This window comes from Cladophialophora immunda, assembly GCF_000835495.1.
Source record: "Cladophialophora immunda strain CBS 83496 unplaced genomic scaffold supercont1.7, whole genome shotgun sequence".
NCBI classification, from domain to species: domain Eukaryota; kingdom Fungi; phylum Ascomycota; class Eurotiomycetes; order Chaetothyriales; family Herpotrichiellaceae; genus Cladophialophora; species Cladophialophora immunda.
Genome location: NW_015622547.1, coordinates 2,411,117 through 2,427,206, shown reverse-complemented (window position 1 = coordinate 2,427,206; position 16,090 = coordinate 2,411,117). Strand labels below are relative to the sequence as shown.

Below are 16,090 nucleotides of genomic sequence, written 5' to 3'. Positions count from 1 at the left end.
TCCCACGGATGGATCGTCTACCACTCGAGGACCAGTACGAGCAGCGCTGACTGGACGATGCAGCTTGCCAGGCACGCTCGCATCACACACAATGGCACTTTTGTTCTTCGGCAGCATGAGGCTGGCTTGCGTACACGGTGCGGCCTGGCGAAGTGACTCTGGATACAGCGAGTTAACACAGGTTGTCATTTGAGATCATTGGTGCAGCGTCTTGGGGGTTGCGCAGCCTACACATCGAGTTCAGGATACACCAGCTTATCTGTCGGTATCTCGATGTGAATGTACACAGAGGTGACAGCCAAGGTCTAGGAGTCGGAGGATGACAACGTCACACGCTGGCGATCTCGGGTTCTTAAAGCTACGGGCCGCCGACTGCGCAAAAGAGGCACAAGACGCGTGCAAGTGCTGAACGCGGTCAGCTGACAATGTCAACAAATGATTTACAAGTCCATGGCTTCTGTTGATTGAGACGGGGTCCTCGAGACCTCCGCTTCCGCTACTTCTCCATCGCTTCAACTGTCCTCCCGGGGCTGTGTCTTAACGACTCACTACTGCAAGTTGCACTGCATGAATGCCTGGAGATAGGGCGCAGCCCTTCCACTGTGATTCGATAATGCATCTCCCCGTTGGCGTGGTTGCCTTCAGCCAAGACCTCGCAGCCGCCTGCGCTGCGCTGGTATATATCCAGACCTTCCATTCCTGTCTCCCTTCCTTTCCCTTCCTTCACGCACCCGAGCAGGCAAAGCAAACGCGCGTCCGGCGATCTTTGTTTCGCGCAAAGATAACCGCACCGTCAAGTTCTTCCGTGTGATTTCCATCGGCTGTTGACCTTCTCTTGAGAGGTCGGCTGGCAGGCGAGGGAGTCATCCAGCGAAGACTTGCGCAGCTCTCCCATCACATGCTTCCCTTGTGAAATCAAGCGTCACTCTCCCACCGAAGAAAACCTATCACGCTCTCTACTACAATCATAGGTTCTTCTGCCGTTCCTTCAAGCCCTTCCTTCGCTCGTTCGTGAATCTCTGGATCTTGACAATCAACAATCGTCGCATTTCCCCTAATGTCAATGCGCTCGTTCGACGACATGTTCAAGCGATCGTTCAATACTAGGGAAGGTCGTATCGTCAAGTCGAAGACCACAAAGACCACATATCCCGAACACGTGAAGAAGAAGATGCAGGACACAGTGGACGCCGGCTCGCCGGTGGCAAGGTAGGCAGCCGCGAACAGAACACAATCCCGCCTTTTGGGCGCCGACCAATATACTGATCTGTATGCAGCACATTGACGAGCCCCATCGTCACCTTGGTGGTCGGTTCTGAGCAGCGACTATTCGCTGCCCACGAAGACGTCCTCTGTCATTCACCCTACTTTGCGGCTGCTCTCAAAGGCAACTTTCTTGAAGGCAGCTCGAAGAGGGTGGAACTGCCCGATGAAGAACCGGAAATCCTCTCCTGCGTCCTCGAGTTTCTCTACAAGGGTGACTATTATCCTCGCTTGCTGCACAACAAGCGCCGAAACACTTGGGATCTCGAGGACGTTCAGGACCTCATAAAAAATGGTGGCCGCGGAAACAACGCATCGACAATCTATCTCCCTGATGCCGGCGGCGATGTCTTGAGAGACACCGTGGTGTACTGCGCTGCCGAGAAGTACGGCCTGGAGGAGCTGAAACGCCTGTGTCTACGGAAGCAGGGGTTGCAGTCTGGAATCCAAGTCGACGTGATCTTGCGATCAGCTCGGTATGCGTATGCGCACACACCGGACACGGAGTCGCGACTCCGCGCTCATTACCTGGCTCTGATCATTCGAAGTCGCAAGACTTTCAAGAGGAGCGGAACCATGCAGATGGAAATGGAGAATGGGGGCAAATTGTTTTTCGACCTCTTTGTGGCCATGTGCAATCATATCGATGACATTGTCGAGATCAGGTAAGGGACATGCGCGTGACTCTGGTGGCACCTGAAACTCGCGATTCGTGGGACTACATGCTTACATGTTTGGATCTGAACAGCAACAGCCGCTCTCCCCGAGTCATCTAAAAGTTTGCGCAAACGACTCGAAGCAGGCTCGACGGGTTTGGTGCTATGATGTGAGATAGGACAGTATGTTTACCAGGGCCGTTGGAATCAACAACGAGTCTTGTGGGACCTCGCCTGCTTTGATAGCAGCAACAACTCCGCTTCTTCTCGAGGTTGGCCGACGACACTTGCTGGTTCATCGCAACCCTACTCCTTCTAATGGCCCTGCTTTAGGCGCAATTTCGACTTTCCGCTCTTTCATTGGGATTTTGACAATCCCAGGGAAATGATCACCTCACACAGTGTGCGATCTACAACTCGCAGCTCTTATGTACTTTGGTTGTTTTCTCGACTCTGATGTCGACATCTGATATGGTGAAGCTACTTTCAGACCTGATCCCTGGGGATGGGATGAAAACCTCTGTGTTCAGAATAGGAAATGAGACATTCGGCCACCTCAAACCTCTTGCTCCATTGCACTGTGCTGTCAACGGCTCTCTAACACGCATCAGCAGGTGAATATCCAGAGTCTGGGCAAGCACGTGGCTGTAAGTCAAGATATTCTCCTTCTAACCACCAACCCCTCTTCCTTCATCCTCAATTCTGTCTCAATTTCACTTTAGACAGCCGGTCAGGTTACGTCTTTGGACCTCTCTCCTTGCATTGTTGTTTCCTTTGATTAACACAGCTCGAACTCGCCTCGATCTGCCGGTGTCTCGTCTTCTTTGATCTATCTCCTTTCATCTCTTACGATTCTATTCTCGTCCACCGATAGGCCACACTTTCAGAAGTTACAGTGACCGATCTCTGAAATCTTCGACATTTATTGATAGTCTTTCACATCTACATCATCCTCAAAAGACATGTCAGCCCCGTGGAGTGAGCCTTCCTTGACTGCCGAGGAGCGAGCTCGGCGGTATAACCAGGAGGCATTGTTTTGTGGCTCCGACGACGACTCAATAAATGGCGATGAAGTCAAGGCAACCCGCCCAAGAGGCAGAATTCCACGGCATCCCTTTCCACAACCGAAACGACGGAGGACATCTGCAACGGCTCCATCGGCGCGTGCCTCGTCTCCAGCTTCAACAAACGTATCGCCTCCATCCAGCCCTAAGCCCGTCCGAATCAAAAGCGAGGCTGAGCTACAAGCTCTTGACGATTTGCAGAGCAAGCCGCCTGAGGAGAGGGTGACAATTTACGTAGGAAAGAGCAATACTACAATGGAAGTGGGCCTCGAAGATCTCGATAAATCACCCGTCCTCAAGTCTTTGATCAGCAAACTCGGCACGCCTCGTCCCTATATCATGCATCCGGTACTAACGACGGTCGATGCAGACCATTTTCACTCGATCCGCGAGTTTCTACTCACAGACGAGTATATGCCCGCACTTGTCAATAACCCTCATGGGGAGGATGCGCTTCCGAAGCAACTCGACAATTGCGTCACCCCCAAGCACTACAGAACCGAGGCGCTGAGGGCTGGAAACTTGTACGTGGTCGGGGAGAGGCTAGGGATGAGGACTCTGCAGGACCTCGTCTTTCGAAAAATCACCCAAGCGCAGTTCCACTCCTATGGCGTCCAATGTCTTCTGGATCTAGCTATGATCATATTCTCGCGACCCGAGCCGAGCCAGCTGAATCGAAAAGGGGACCTCCAGCGGCTGAAGGCTGAGAGCGAGAATGAGGAAGGGGACGCTCTCGAGAATTGGCTCGTCAGGTCGTTGAAGGACCAGTTTCAGACGACCATGATCTATCATGCTCGGCAGTTCTTTCAGATCTCCAATCACGGTGCTTGTAGGAGACGAGGATTTGGTCCCAGAATCCTAAGAAGCAAAGTTGAGGATTGGGATGCGCTTGGCCCAGATGTTGTCGCGATTGAAGACGATGATTGAGATTGTGCGTTGAGGCACTTGGTATTGGAAGAGAAGAGCATACATCCTTGGTTCCCTTTGATCAATCACGCACTTCTGCAACGAGGTTTTGGGTGCTACACAGCATATGATGAGCAATGATGTTCACTGAGAGACCTCTGGAGCGACAACACAATCGATTTCGACAAAACGAGGGTGCTCTCTAGGCTGTTCATCTACTTTTGATTTGTCTGTTATTTCTCCGATATCAGGACAGGGACACTGGAAATGGATTACTCGCCTTGACAAATATCGACTCACTATGAGGTGGGAAGCCCAGGGACAATACACCAGGAAAATGCAGCCTTGTCGGGCACATCACCAACTCCTCCGGGAGCATTGAGTGGCGAGCCAGGAGATCCACAGGGGGATCAACAGTCAGATAAAGACCTCGGTTCAAATCATTGATTCCCCATACGCTCGTATTGTCATGTCTTCGCTTGATCACCCCCGCTATCGTTTCCCCTCAATCCCCGCTGTATGTTCACCACAGGCCCCTCGCCTCCCTGCGAAGGCCGAGTGCTTGAACCAGAATGGCAAACGGACGGTCATCATCCTGCAGGGTTAACAATACGAGAGCACCCCCCCCAACAAGCTATCTAGATTGAGAAAAGGCTTCCTCGGCCGCTTTCCTCTTCGTGATATACACCCTGGAACTCAAGCCTGACTCTGGGAGCTCCTGGTGGGACTCAATGTCGAAGTATTCGAGTCAGAAGACATGACATCGAATCCAAGGCTCCCTCTGTTCGGCACTTTCAGTCGTCGGGTCTCCAATCTCGCCATTCCGGTCGTACAGTCGAGGCCCTTTTGTGTTTATGCATCCATTGGGAAGGATTGAGAAGGCCTGAACCCCTCCTCCCCCCTCGTTCTCTGGGCAGTCCTTGGATATTTGACCACCGAGTAGGCAAACATAAAACGTCGTTACTACCTTGCTTCTGTCCCTTGTTCTCCCTCTCTTCTCGCTGCTACCTTTGCCTTGTTCTATCCCATCCCTCTTCTTAGCCCGTGCTGCTGAAATCACAAGCATCGTCGCCATGAGTGATCCTGCTCCGACTTTCGACATTCCTAAGGAGTGCTGGGGTGGTGTTGTGGTACGTGACTTGGAGGAAGCAGCTTGGTTAAGTGTCTCACACGATTCGACAGAAAAATGAGGGACCCGACTTCTACATCGAGGTAGAGAAGGTACCTGTACCTGAAATCGGTAAGTGCAGGGCTTCCCTAACTCTGTCAACCCGAATGACCTCTCTAATATCCGTCCCCAGGTCCTAATGACGTCCTGATCAAACTCAATGCCACTGGCCTCTGCCTGAGCGATGTCCACTTTATGCTGAACGACTGGAATCTCCCCAAGATGTCTGAGCTGGGAGTCAAGTGCGCCGGGCACGAAGGAGCTGGAGTCATTGTCAAGGTTGGCGAGAACGTCAAGGCATACAAGGTTGGCCAGCGGGCAGGCTTCAAGCCCATCCAAGACGTCTGCCACTCCTGCGACTACTGCAAGACCGGCAGGGAGACATATTGCCACAAAGCCATCTACACGGGCGGCCAGTGTGATGGTGAGCATATGTCGGACGTCCTCTGGGAGAGATGTTGACGCGTCCGCAGGGTCATACAAGCAATATGTGGTCTCGCCAGAGAACTATACCACGGTGAGTTTGGATTCAGGTGTGTGAGGGGACAACATGCTAACAGTGTTATACAGCTCATTCCCGACGTAAGTTGAGCAATGCATCCTCTTTGCCTTTGCATATATTGACCCATCCAAGGGAGTGTCTGACTATGTCGCCGGCCCCGTGATGTGCTCCGCGTCTACAATTTATTCGTCGCTCAAGGAATCGGATCTCAGACCGGGTCAATGGGCAGTCTTCCCTGGTGGCGGTGGGGGTGTAGGTATCCAGGGCGTTCAACTAGCTTCTGCAATGGGCATCCGACCGATCGTAGTAGACACCGGAGACGAGAGGAAAAAGCTTGCGCTGCATTTGGGAGCTGAACATTTCGTCGACTTCAAGGAGGAGGCAGACCCTGTGAAGAAGGTCCTCGAATTAACCGGAGGAGGAGCCCACGGCGTCATTGTGACCGGTGCGTATCTTTGGAGATATTGTGACCTTCTCCTCGGCAAGTGGCTAACAGTATCGACAGCTGTACAATCGTACCCCATTGCGCTTGACTACCTCGGTGCTCGCGCAGGTGGACAAGTCATGTGGTAATTTACCCTTCACACAAACAGTTCTAGCACCGGCACTGACGCACACATAGCATTGGCATCCCTCCGCACGGAAAGTACCACATCGATCTGGACCCATCGAAGCTGGTTTTCCGCAACCAGTCCATCAAAGGAACGCTGGTCAGCAGTCTGGCTGATATCGACGAGACACTAGACTTTGCCAAACGAGGTACGTGTGCACGCAGATAAATGACGATCAACAGGCTGAACAGAGCGTCTAGGCAAGCTTCGACTCGAGCCCACCGTGGTAGGGTTGAGCAAGTTCAACGAATCCGTTCAGAAGCTCAAGAATGGACAAGTAGCTGGGTAAGTTGGGGCATCGGCAGGAGCGGCAAGCCAGAGTGGTCACTAACGAGTGCGCAGGCGAATCGTGGTGGACTTCAACCTGCCGTGATGAACCTCCATCCCCGATGCAATGTCGGCTCTGAGCGAGCTGGGAAAAGATTGCAAGTGCCAATTTTCGGATGGGGGAGGTCTAGATCGTAGCTGGGAGGGAGCTTGGTGGGAGACTTGAAACCAGTCTGCTGGCGAGACTATTGGCTGCAGTTTCTATTCCGAGGACCTGCGAACGCAGCAGCGATGGGCGCATAGAGGGGAAGCTACGACTCCGTGGGGTCACTCTGCAGCAGTAAAAGTAGAGATAAGGTACCTGGGTGCCTTGTGTTTTCGCCTTGATGCAGTCCTCCAAGTGCGCATTTGGCTGCCGTTACCCACGAGCCAATCACGATACAGACATGGCCAGCCCCACCAGGTTCCCAAAATAGATGAGCCAATCATGGCAGGCGTTACGCGCTGACCGTGTTTGAGGCCATTTCGACTCCGCTGCATGGCTTTCTTCTCTTCTCCCTTCTCTTCTCGTCTTCCCCTTCGGCCAATGTCCACAATTTCCACCTCGCCCTTTGCGATTGGTTTCTCTCTCGCCAATGTACTTGTCCAGCGCCTTTCACAGTGTGATAGATCTTCATGATCTGGCATAACTGCTATCTTGAGCCGCTAAACGCCAGCCAAGGTAAATCTTCTTCCACGGGTGACCGATTGGGTCGCTTGCATCATGGGAAGAGCTCCCTTTCTCTGTGAGTGCATCCAGCGCTCGAACCAAGGAAGTCATGATCATTCATTTTTGACCCGCTCATGTCCCCTTCTTCTTGAACATTTTCCTTGATCCTCATCCTCTTGTCCCCGTGCGTCTGGTGTGCCGTGGACAAGTCGTTTGAGACAGTGTTCTGTTCTGTGCTGTGCACCTGGTGCTTCCAGTTTCTTTCTCTTTACTCTTAATTTCCAGTACATCACGCTTGCACGCAGCAGGTCTGCTCCTTTCGGGTTTTGTTAGGATCAGCATAGCCATATACCCTGCGATCAGGCATCCGGCATGGCTACCGCAACCACGTCCGCTTCAGCCATGCAAGGCTTCTCCCTCTTCCCGACCACAGTCCCCAAGATCTCCATCCCAGACCCCCATAGAAGGACCCCAAGCCTCCACAGTATCGGTGTCGTCACCCCCCCGGACAGCGCATTCTCGCCCAATACCGAGTCGGTCGTTATTAAAATGGAGGAGGAACGACCGCCCGTCCCTCAACTCCCGGTGCACTTCGGCGAACAACAGCGCACGAGAGAATCCACGCCTTCTCCAGAAGATATTGGAAGGGCAGTGACCACGGCGTCACCCATCGACGGGAAGACGCCCACTCAGCCCGTTCACCCCTCCGCAGTAGCGGCGGCCTATACCCCGTCATTATACCAGTCGCCCGACCTTGAACAGACATCATCTCCACAACCTTCGTCTTCACTAGGCACGGGATCAGCAACGACGTTGGTGGCACCACCACCACCTCCTACAGCCCATACTCAGAGTGCGACACGTAATAAACCACCCATCGATCCTTCACCGATTGTCCCCATCCGGTCCAGGTTTCCCGTCTACTACCCCCCCGTGCCTGCAACTCAGCAAGTGTACGTCCCGCAACCGCCGCCGCCAGTGCGGATCTCAGGCATGCCTATGTTTGCGGGCCTCCCAGCTTCGAAGGAGGACTACCGAAGCAGTCTCTCGATTCCCTTTAACGCCGCAGCGATCGCAGCTGCACAGCGAACGGCTCCGGCCAGTGTCTTCAACTTCCCGTCGGACGTCATGAGCATCAACGTTGGCCCTCGCATATCGACACAAAGGGAGCTCGAGAAACTGTGGGACGCTTCGCACGGAACCGAAGCGGGTTGTGCGATCAAGAGTTTTGATCTCGAGATGGCACGGTAGATGCAGCCTCTCCATCCGTGTTTTCACGTTATGCTAATACTGGGACAGGACCGAAGAAGCCACCTTTGTGTTTGGCTCGCACCCTTCTCTGCCCTTCTACACCCTCCAGACGTACGACACCAATGAAATCGCCATCTCCAAGACCTGCCCCAGCAAGCCCAGATCACCCTCAGCCAACGCAGAGCCGCCGCTCACGCGCGACGTGGTTCTCTGTCCTCTGGAGCCCGCGGCTCGCCGCCTCCCTCCCAACGACGGCCTCGTCGCCTTCATCTTCCCCAAGCTCGCCGCCATGCTCGCGATCAACCAATCAGCGGCCCTCGCGCGACAACACAATCTCGCGCCCACCGACCGGGACGAAATCGAGGCACAGGCGGTCCGTCGCGCGGCCAAGCAGGAGGCGTGCTACCTGCGATTCAACGCAAAGGGCGGGTTCTACGAACTAGAGCACCCGGCCATCGGGCGGGGCGCGATGGGCGGCGACTTCGCGGTGAACAGCCCCGAGGTGAGCTCGCCGACGACGGTCCGGAGCATGACGGGCAAGCCCGTGCTGCATGTCACCATTTCCACCGACGGGCCTCTCCCGACCGTCCACGTGGTCGACCCGAACTCGTCGCGGCGGACCGGCACGGCAGTCATGACGCCTACCACGACGGCCCCATCCTCTGCGGGCGCTGGCATCCGACGCCTGTCTACACTCCCGCAGACCGAGACTTGTTCGCCGTCGTCCGAGTTCCCCCCGCTGGCCACGCTCGACCTGACCTCCGAGATCCTCCACGTGGACGCCAACGCCATTCTCGGGCTGATGCCCAGTCTGTTCAGCATCGACTGCATCGTCTCGGCGATCCTCGCCGTCGCCGTGGCGGACGCGACCACGAACGCGGTGCTGGGAGGCATGGAGATCTGGAAGCCACGGCCCGCGCCAGCGTCGCGTCTAGGGACCGCCGCCGGGCCCCGGAGCATCCACACCCGCGCCGGCAGCGTCAAGAGCTACGCGGGCAGCGTCTTCTACGCCACCATCGCCGAGAGGGAGGAGGCTGAGGAAGAGGCCAGGCGGCTGCGCCGAGCGCACGAGGCCGACATCCGCGCGGGGGGCCGCAGCTCGTCCAAGTCCAGGTCCAAGGGGTCGAGGTCGTGGTTTGGGCGGTCGTCAAGCGACAACACGACCGACGACTCCGAGGACGACGACGACGTGGCGGAGACGAAGAAGGCGTCCCGGCGGAAGAACAAGAACAAAAACAAAACCAAGAAGATCGTCATGCGCGAGTTCGACCTCGAGAAACTCGGCCACTACCAGTCCGGCGACCGCAAGGGCGAGGAGCTCCCCGCCGTCACGAGGGGCGTGCTCAGCGGCCTGGTCATGGGCCTGAAGCTGGTCGTCTGGCTGTTGACCATGATCGTGCAGGTGCTCGCTTGGCTGCTGGTCCATGTGACAAGGGGCGTGACCAGTGAGAAGTTCTGAGGAGGAGGAGGAGGAGGAGGAGGGGACCGGGAGATGGGGCCCAGGTGTTAATATACAGACAGTGTGTGGCCCTCCCGCCCACTTTTTCCCCTTGTTTCATTTCCTTTTTCATATTTTTCCCCCCTTATCCTCTCCTCCCCTCCGTTGTGATCGTCCGTTGGAAGAGAAGAAGGGGAAGGCATTTTTGGGCGCGACTCCGAGGCGGGTCGGCGGGTGGGCGGCGGTTTCTTTTCTCGGTGGATAACGATGATGATGCTTTCGCCTGCATGAATGCATACATGGCGGGCGGGGTACGCAAAGGCGGAATCTGGGGGTCCTTGGTACTGGCCCCGGGCCATTCAAAGGGTTTATTGGAATCATATCAGGCCAATATTGTGTGGTGGTAATGACCGACAGGGATCAAAAATGGAGGGCGCATTGGTGCTCGAAGGGACCGGTGAACAGAGCCATCAAAAGGGTCCATATACACATCCACACATATATATGAGATATGTGTGTGTGGGGGAAGGCAAAGGCTGCAAATGCGAGCCTTGAACTCTTGTCAAACCACCCTTTTGTCCTGCGGAGAAATGTGCGTCGTCATCGTCGTCGTGCTCGAAGTAATGAAATATAGCAGAGAGTGAATGTACCGCAACTCGACACGACACAGCACAACGCGACTTCGGTGGACGCCCGCACCAACTGAACAACTGAAAGTCGAACAGTGATTTCATCCTCACTCTGACTTACTGCCTGACCCTCTATTTCTCTCCGTGTACATCCTTTTTCACCCTCGAAGTTGGGTCATTTCCTACGAAAGCAAGTCAAATTCCCACATCATCTCCTCAGCCACGACAACTTGGAAGAAGCGCATTCACTTAGTCAAGCAGTCAACCAAGGGCCCTCTCTGCTCTCCTCACCTTCCGCCCCACGTCCTTCTTGCGTACGTCTCAAAAGGCGTCAACAACTATCGCTCTGTGGCCTTTTTTCACTCGAGGGTACAGTAGAGCAGGAGGAAGAGAAAAGAAAATGGACGCTCACGATACCGATGACGACAACGACAACGAAAATGTCGATGACCTCGGCCTCGGCCTCGGCGACAATGAAGACCACCTGTCCGACCACTCGCCCGATGAGGGAAGCGACTCTGACGAGTCCAAGGCCGGCGAGCGTTCGACAACCCGTGGTGACGACGACGACGACGACGACGAGCATGCACGGGCACAAGCACAGCTCCTCGAATACCTGCAGTCTCAGCTACACAGCCTCACGCTCGAGGCCGAGACAGTCCTCTCCCGGCAGCCGCGAAGCACGCAGATGGCCCTTGTCATCGAGACGAAGGGGCTCTTCGACGAGTACAAGCACTACGGCTCCATGGCCCGGCTCAAGGTCGGGATCGAGAGGTTCTTGAAGCTCGGGGACGAGAAGGGGAAGCTGTGCTTTGAGAAGGAGGGGAAGGAGGAAGGGCAGGAGGACGAGGACATCTCCACCGACGACGCACGGCCGTCTCGATCGCCATCTGCGGCTCAGCCCAAGAGACCGGCCCACTACGGCGAGGCCTTCATGCTCAACGGCACCGAGGACGACGACAAGCCCAAGTTCGACGCCCGGCTCGCCTTCCCCTCGACGCGAAGCATGCGCGACCCTGCCACCGCCGCGGCGGAGGACTCGGACGCGCCGCCGTTCCACCCGCTGCGCACGGTCGACCCGGACTCGGTGCCGTACGTGACGACGCTCCCGTGGGACCCGATCGCGACCAAGTTCAGCTGGGAGGACAACAAGACGTGGCCGAAGGGCCTGCTGGCAAACCTGAACAAGATCCTGAGCGTCGAGGACGCGGCGGCGCGCGAGCGCCTGTTCCACCACGTGGCCAAGTACGGGCCCGCGCCGGTGTTCCGGGTCGGGATCGCGGAGCAGCTGCGCAGCGAGTACGGGAGCATCTTCGAGCCCGCGCGCGACCACTACCTGGGGCTGACGCCGGCGACGCGCGCGTTCCTGCGCGACGTCTACCGCCGCCACCGGCACCTCAACCCCGCCGAGCGCCGCCTGCTGGCCCTCGCCTGCCGCGTCGCCGAGGACTCGGTCCAGATGTTCTGGGAGGACACGGCCGACGAGACCCCGGCCTACGACGCCATGCGCATCTTCATGGCCGCCCGCGAGGTCGAGCGCGACGACGAGGCCCGGAAGGCTCGCGCCGACACCCGCAGGGCCGAGGTGCTCCAGGCCCACGTCGACCGGTTCAATCAGGAGTTTCGCAGTCCCGCCGTCGGCGCCGATGTGGTTGCTGATTCGAACCCGAATGCGAATGCGAATGCGGACAGCGCCTCTGTGGGATCCCGCGAGCACACGAGTGACGCGACGCAAGCTCCTCACGGTGCTGGCGGTTCGGAAGAGGCTTGAGGGCGTGGAAGGTACCCTGCATACACCCCTGTTCCTACCTATCAAATTCAAGGGAGAAAAAGTGCATTGGCTTACTCGCCGTTGAGCTCGACATCAAACCTCGCTTTGGACCGAGTTGGGTTGGGTCGAGCACCCTTGGATCCACGCCGAGTCAAAAACAAGCGCTGAAATGGATTGGATCGGTCGGTGGTCTCCTGGGGCTGGCCATGGGGTTGGACAACCGAGAGAGTCTTGGGCGCATGGATTTTGGGATGCTAGCAAAGGCTGTTGAATACGGAATAACAACACTGATGGATAATTATCGGTCAAAATAGGGGCTCACTAGGCCAAGCTACTACACGGGAACTGGGTGCATGCATGTAGAAGGATATCCTCCGTACAGCTAACCAAATTGCCCCTTCTGCCCACCCTCCTGTTTTTCCTCCTTCCAGAAATGAAATATTACACTGTAATTATTGACGCATCTCCTGCTCCCACATCTAACATTCGATATTCCACCCTCGCTCTTCATACCCTCCACAATAGGCTCAGCCGTATCCCTTGAGAGTTCAAGTCTCACAACAAAGCCACCGCCCCCGCGACACCCATGACGGCGGCAATCATACCAGCGCCTCCATTCTTCATCGCCGCGCCAACTCCACCGGTATAGGTTGCGTTGTACGCCCCCGTTGGCCTGGAGGCCACGGTCGTCATCATGGTCGTTGTGGTGGTGCATTGGGTAGTCGTCATCATGGTGCCAGAGCCCGAACCTATCGCGCTCGAGGTGTAGGAATCCGAGACGGTCACCGCAGAGGTGGTCATGCTGTCCGAGGCATCGGCGACGCTGGTCATGGAAGTCAATGTCCCTGAAACAGTGGTTGTCGAGACGCCATCGGAGCCATTACTGTCAGTGGGGCTGGAGGTCGGGGAAGAGCTGGCTGTGTCTCCTGCATCGGTGGCAGGGGCCGAGCTAGATGAGGAGCTTCCACCAGCACCGAGGGCGGCGCCGCAGAAGTTCTGGCCGAAGACCAGAGCCGCTGAATCGCAGTATCAGCATTTTGCTTTTCTTTCCTCGCAAGGGCAGGACTTGGGGGTTCCTCTTTTGAGTCACTCACCTTGAACATCGGCTGGCGAGCAAGTCTGCGTGACTGCAGTGGTGATGGCGCTGATGAAGGGGGGCGAGCCGCAGATGCAGTTCTGGTCGTTCACTGGACAACCCGAAGAGGCCAAAGCAGCGTTGGCGGCATCTTGCTTTGAGATGACGACATGTTAGTTCAAGGGGCGTTCTGACATTCTCGGTTCTTTGGTAAAGACTCACCGCACAAGCCGGCAACCCGCTCAACGCGCTGGTATCCGCCGGCGTCTGAGGCCTGGCCAGGGCGACAGCCGAGAGGAGAAATGGGAGCTTGATGATCGCACGATGCATTTTGACAAACGATGTAGATCCCTGCGTGAAATGGAAAGAGATCCTTCTGCACTGGATAGAATGGTTCAAAAGAAGAACAGAGTGACAAAGGTTACGCAAACGAGGGTAAGGGGGGTCGACTGGGCTCTTAGCAACAAAGAAACAGAATCAAGATCCGACACAAAGAAAGGCACGGTAGATGGCGGGAAAAGAGAAGCACGAAGCAGGTCCCGGGCTATAAAGATGTGCAATGCACGTAAACATTTGCTGATCGCGGCCGAGCGCAATGTGGAATGTGGGCTGTTGTCCTGTAGACCCGGACAACAGAGGGAATGTAGACGGATTCCATGACCTCGAGTGAGGGTCTTGCGCAGAGCATAGGAAGCTATCATGGTTCCGCAGAGGACATCAGAGGCTCTCCATGAAGTGCGAACAGTCCTGTCCTCGAGATGAAAGCAAGTAAGGATATGAGGTGGGAGATGAAGTCGCCGGCGCTGCGATGGAAGCAGATGATTGAAAGCAGCGACTGGCAGAACGCCAAGCCCCGCGGAACGGCCAGAGTTTTATCCGAGACCCTGCTGGACAATTTCCACTCTTAACACCGCCTTCCATACAGAGCACGTCCTCGACTGCCCCCCCCCCCCCCAAAACCCATGTAGGCAGGGAGTCTCTCTCGTCACTGATCTCTCTTCCGTTCTGGACACAGATAGCCGTGTTCCATGGCACTGTCCTGGCAGACCTGGTCGAGCCAGTTGACCCGGCAGTCCTCTTGATTCAGCCAGAAAGCGACGGGGGCGAACTTGTTGGGTTCGCAGCCGTTGCACCGGTCTGAGTCCGGGCAGTTGGCGTAGACGGTATGTTGGTAGCCGATGTCTCGAAACCTGACCGGGAACAGACAGAATCAGTCTACAAGAAAACCCATGCGGGACGCGGAGAGAGAGAGCGCATCAGACACAGAAAGGAGGGGGATGCCAAACCAGTGAATCCGGGAGATGTTCTCGAACAACCCCACGCCGATGCTGTGCACGGGCGCGTCCCCCCAGCGCTCGTAGAAGAACCCGTTGGCGCGGTCCAGATGGCGGAAGTACGAGTCGTACGCATCCCCCCGCCAGAAGTCGAGGTCGGCAATCTCGAAATTGCTCCAGAAGTGGCATGTGCTGAAGCCGTTGGCCCGCCGGTTGACCTCGGGCCTGTGCGTGCTGTCGGTCAGCCATTTCCACGCGTTGCGCCGGCCGAGGTGGTGCGGGTTCTGCGCGATGAAGTCGAGTGTTTCGGGCCACAGCGAGGGCAGAGTGTGCGGGTCGTCGTAGATGTTGATGGTGAAGCCGTAGACCTTGTCGTTGTCCGACAGGTATTGGAAGACGTCGTACTCGATGGGGCAAAAGAGCCTGCAGAGGTCAGTCAATCAGGCTCGAGTGGGCACTGGTGGGAGTTTTTTTTTCTCATGAAAGATCGAAAACACTTATTTACTTGATCCAGGGTTCAACCCGCCAGTAGTACCGAACGTGCGCGAGGGCAGGGTGTTTGTAGAAGAAGCCCGAGTACCAGCGGCACATTTGGTGATAGCTCAGGTCCGACGCGTGCTTGACGCCACGCGATTTCATGTCGAGGATGTGTTTGGTCAATTTGTCCGCGTCCACGGAGCCGGGTATATCCCAATGCTCGGACGGGATCTGCTCTGTTGGGGGGTGACGCTCATGAGAATCCCTTCGCGAGCGCCTCAATCAGGCCTGGATATCAAGCCGGGAGGGGGATCCCATACCGTAAAGACATGGCGCTCGTGTTTCCAATCGAGTCCGGCGCTTGAACTCTTCGGTGAAGGGCTGGTCGTTGAAGAAAATCCAGGGATATCCAAACTTGGCGTTGAAGTTTTCCTCCATCTGGCGCATGGAGTAGATCATCCCCTCCAGCTCCTCGGTCCGCACGAGGGCGATGATGGCGGAATCATTTCGTGGGGATGACTGGTTGCCCAGGTTTGAAACGTGCAAGAGCGGCGTCTTTGTAGCGGGCTCATTCATCGCTGTACAAAACAGGTAGAGACGTTAGAAACCGAATGCCAAAGCTTGACGAGCGGCTGGACGACGTGAGGGAACAGGGGCAGCCTTACGTATGTGCAACGCCCTGATGAGAATGTCCCCCGAGCTCAGAAGAAACCCTCGATAGAGGTACAGCAGCAAGGTAACACATATCAGGACGGAAACCAGACAAGTCGAAAACCTCTTTCGCCAATGCATGTCTGTCTGATGTTAGAGAACCGAGCAGCCATCCAGCTTTTCTCGTTCTAGAGCAGCCTTTCCTCGCAAAAAAAAAAGGAAGTCCTCGGTGGTCACCTCTCTCAACCGCCCCCTCCGGTCTTTGATTATAACAAGAAATCCTAAGCTTTTGTCTTTCCCTTCCCCTAAGCCGCGCGATAGATCATTAGCTCCTAAGGTCCCAAGGGGTAATTTACTACATCATTAACCAACCAGTCG

General features: G+C 55.9%; 4 protein-coding genes across 4 annotated transcripts; 3 read left to right on the top strand and 1 right to left on the bottom strand.

The window, feature by feature from the left end:
- Positions 1-479: 479 nt before the first annotated feature.
- Positions 480-2,480, top strand: PV07_11569 (uncharacterized protein). The gene is made up of 3 exons (XM_016399016.1): positions 480-1,209; positions 1,278-1,928; positions 2,012-2,480. The coding sequence occupies exons 1-3, from the start codon at positions 1,058-1,060 to the stop codon at positions 2,037-2,039; spliced, it is 831 nt and encodes a 276-aa protein (XP_016243578.1). The 5' UTR covers positions 480-1,057; the 3' UTR covers positions 2,040-2,480.
- Positions 2,481-4,855: 2,375 nt separating this feature from the next.
- On the top strand, positions 4,856-6,787 carry PV07_11568 (uncharacterized protein). Its single transcript, XM_016399015.1, has 9 exons — positions 4,856-5,019; positions 5,072-5,129; positions 5,191-5,481; positions 5,531-5,592; positions 5,692-6,004; positions 6,065-6,128; positions 6,182-6,318; positions 6,371-6,455; positions 6,513-6,787. The coding sequence occupies exons 1-9, from the start codon at positions 4,963-4,965 to the stop codon at positions 6,541-6,543; spliced, it is 1,098 nt and encodes a 365-aa protein (XP_016243577.1). The 5' UTR covers positions 4,856-4,962; the 3' UTR covers positions 6,544-6,787.
- Positions 6,788-7,282: 495 nt separating this feature from the next.
- Positions 7,283-10,555, top strand: PV07_11567 (uncharacterized protein). The gene is made up of 2 exons (XM_016399014.1): positions 7,283-8,393; positions 8,446-10,555. Exons 1-2 carry the CDS (start codon positions 7,519-7,521, stop codon positions 9,854-9,856), a joined length of 2,286 nt encoding a protein of 761 aa, XP_016243576.1. The 5' UTR covers positions 7,283-7,518; the 3' UTR covers positions 9,857-10,555.
- Positions 10,556-14,295: 3,740 nt separating this feature from the next.
- On the bottom strand, positions 14,296-15,853 carry PV07_11566 (uncharacterized protein; the record flags this gene model as incomplete). The annotated part of the gene is made up of 5 exons (XM_016399013.1): positions 14,296-14,500; positions 14,597-15,007; positions 15,090-15,297; positions 15,382-15,639; positions 15,727-15,853. 5 exons carry the CDS (start codon positions 15,851-15,853, stop codon positions 14,296-14,298), a joined length of 1,209 nt encoding a protein of 402 aa, XP_016243575.1.
- Positions 15,854-16,090: the final 237 nt, after the last annotated feature.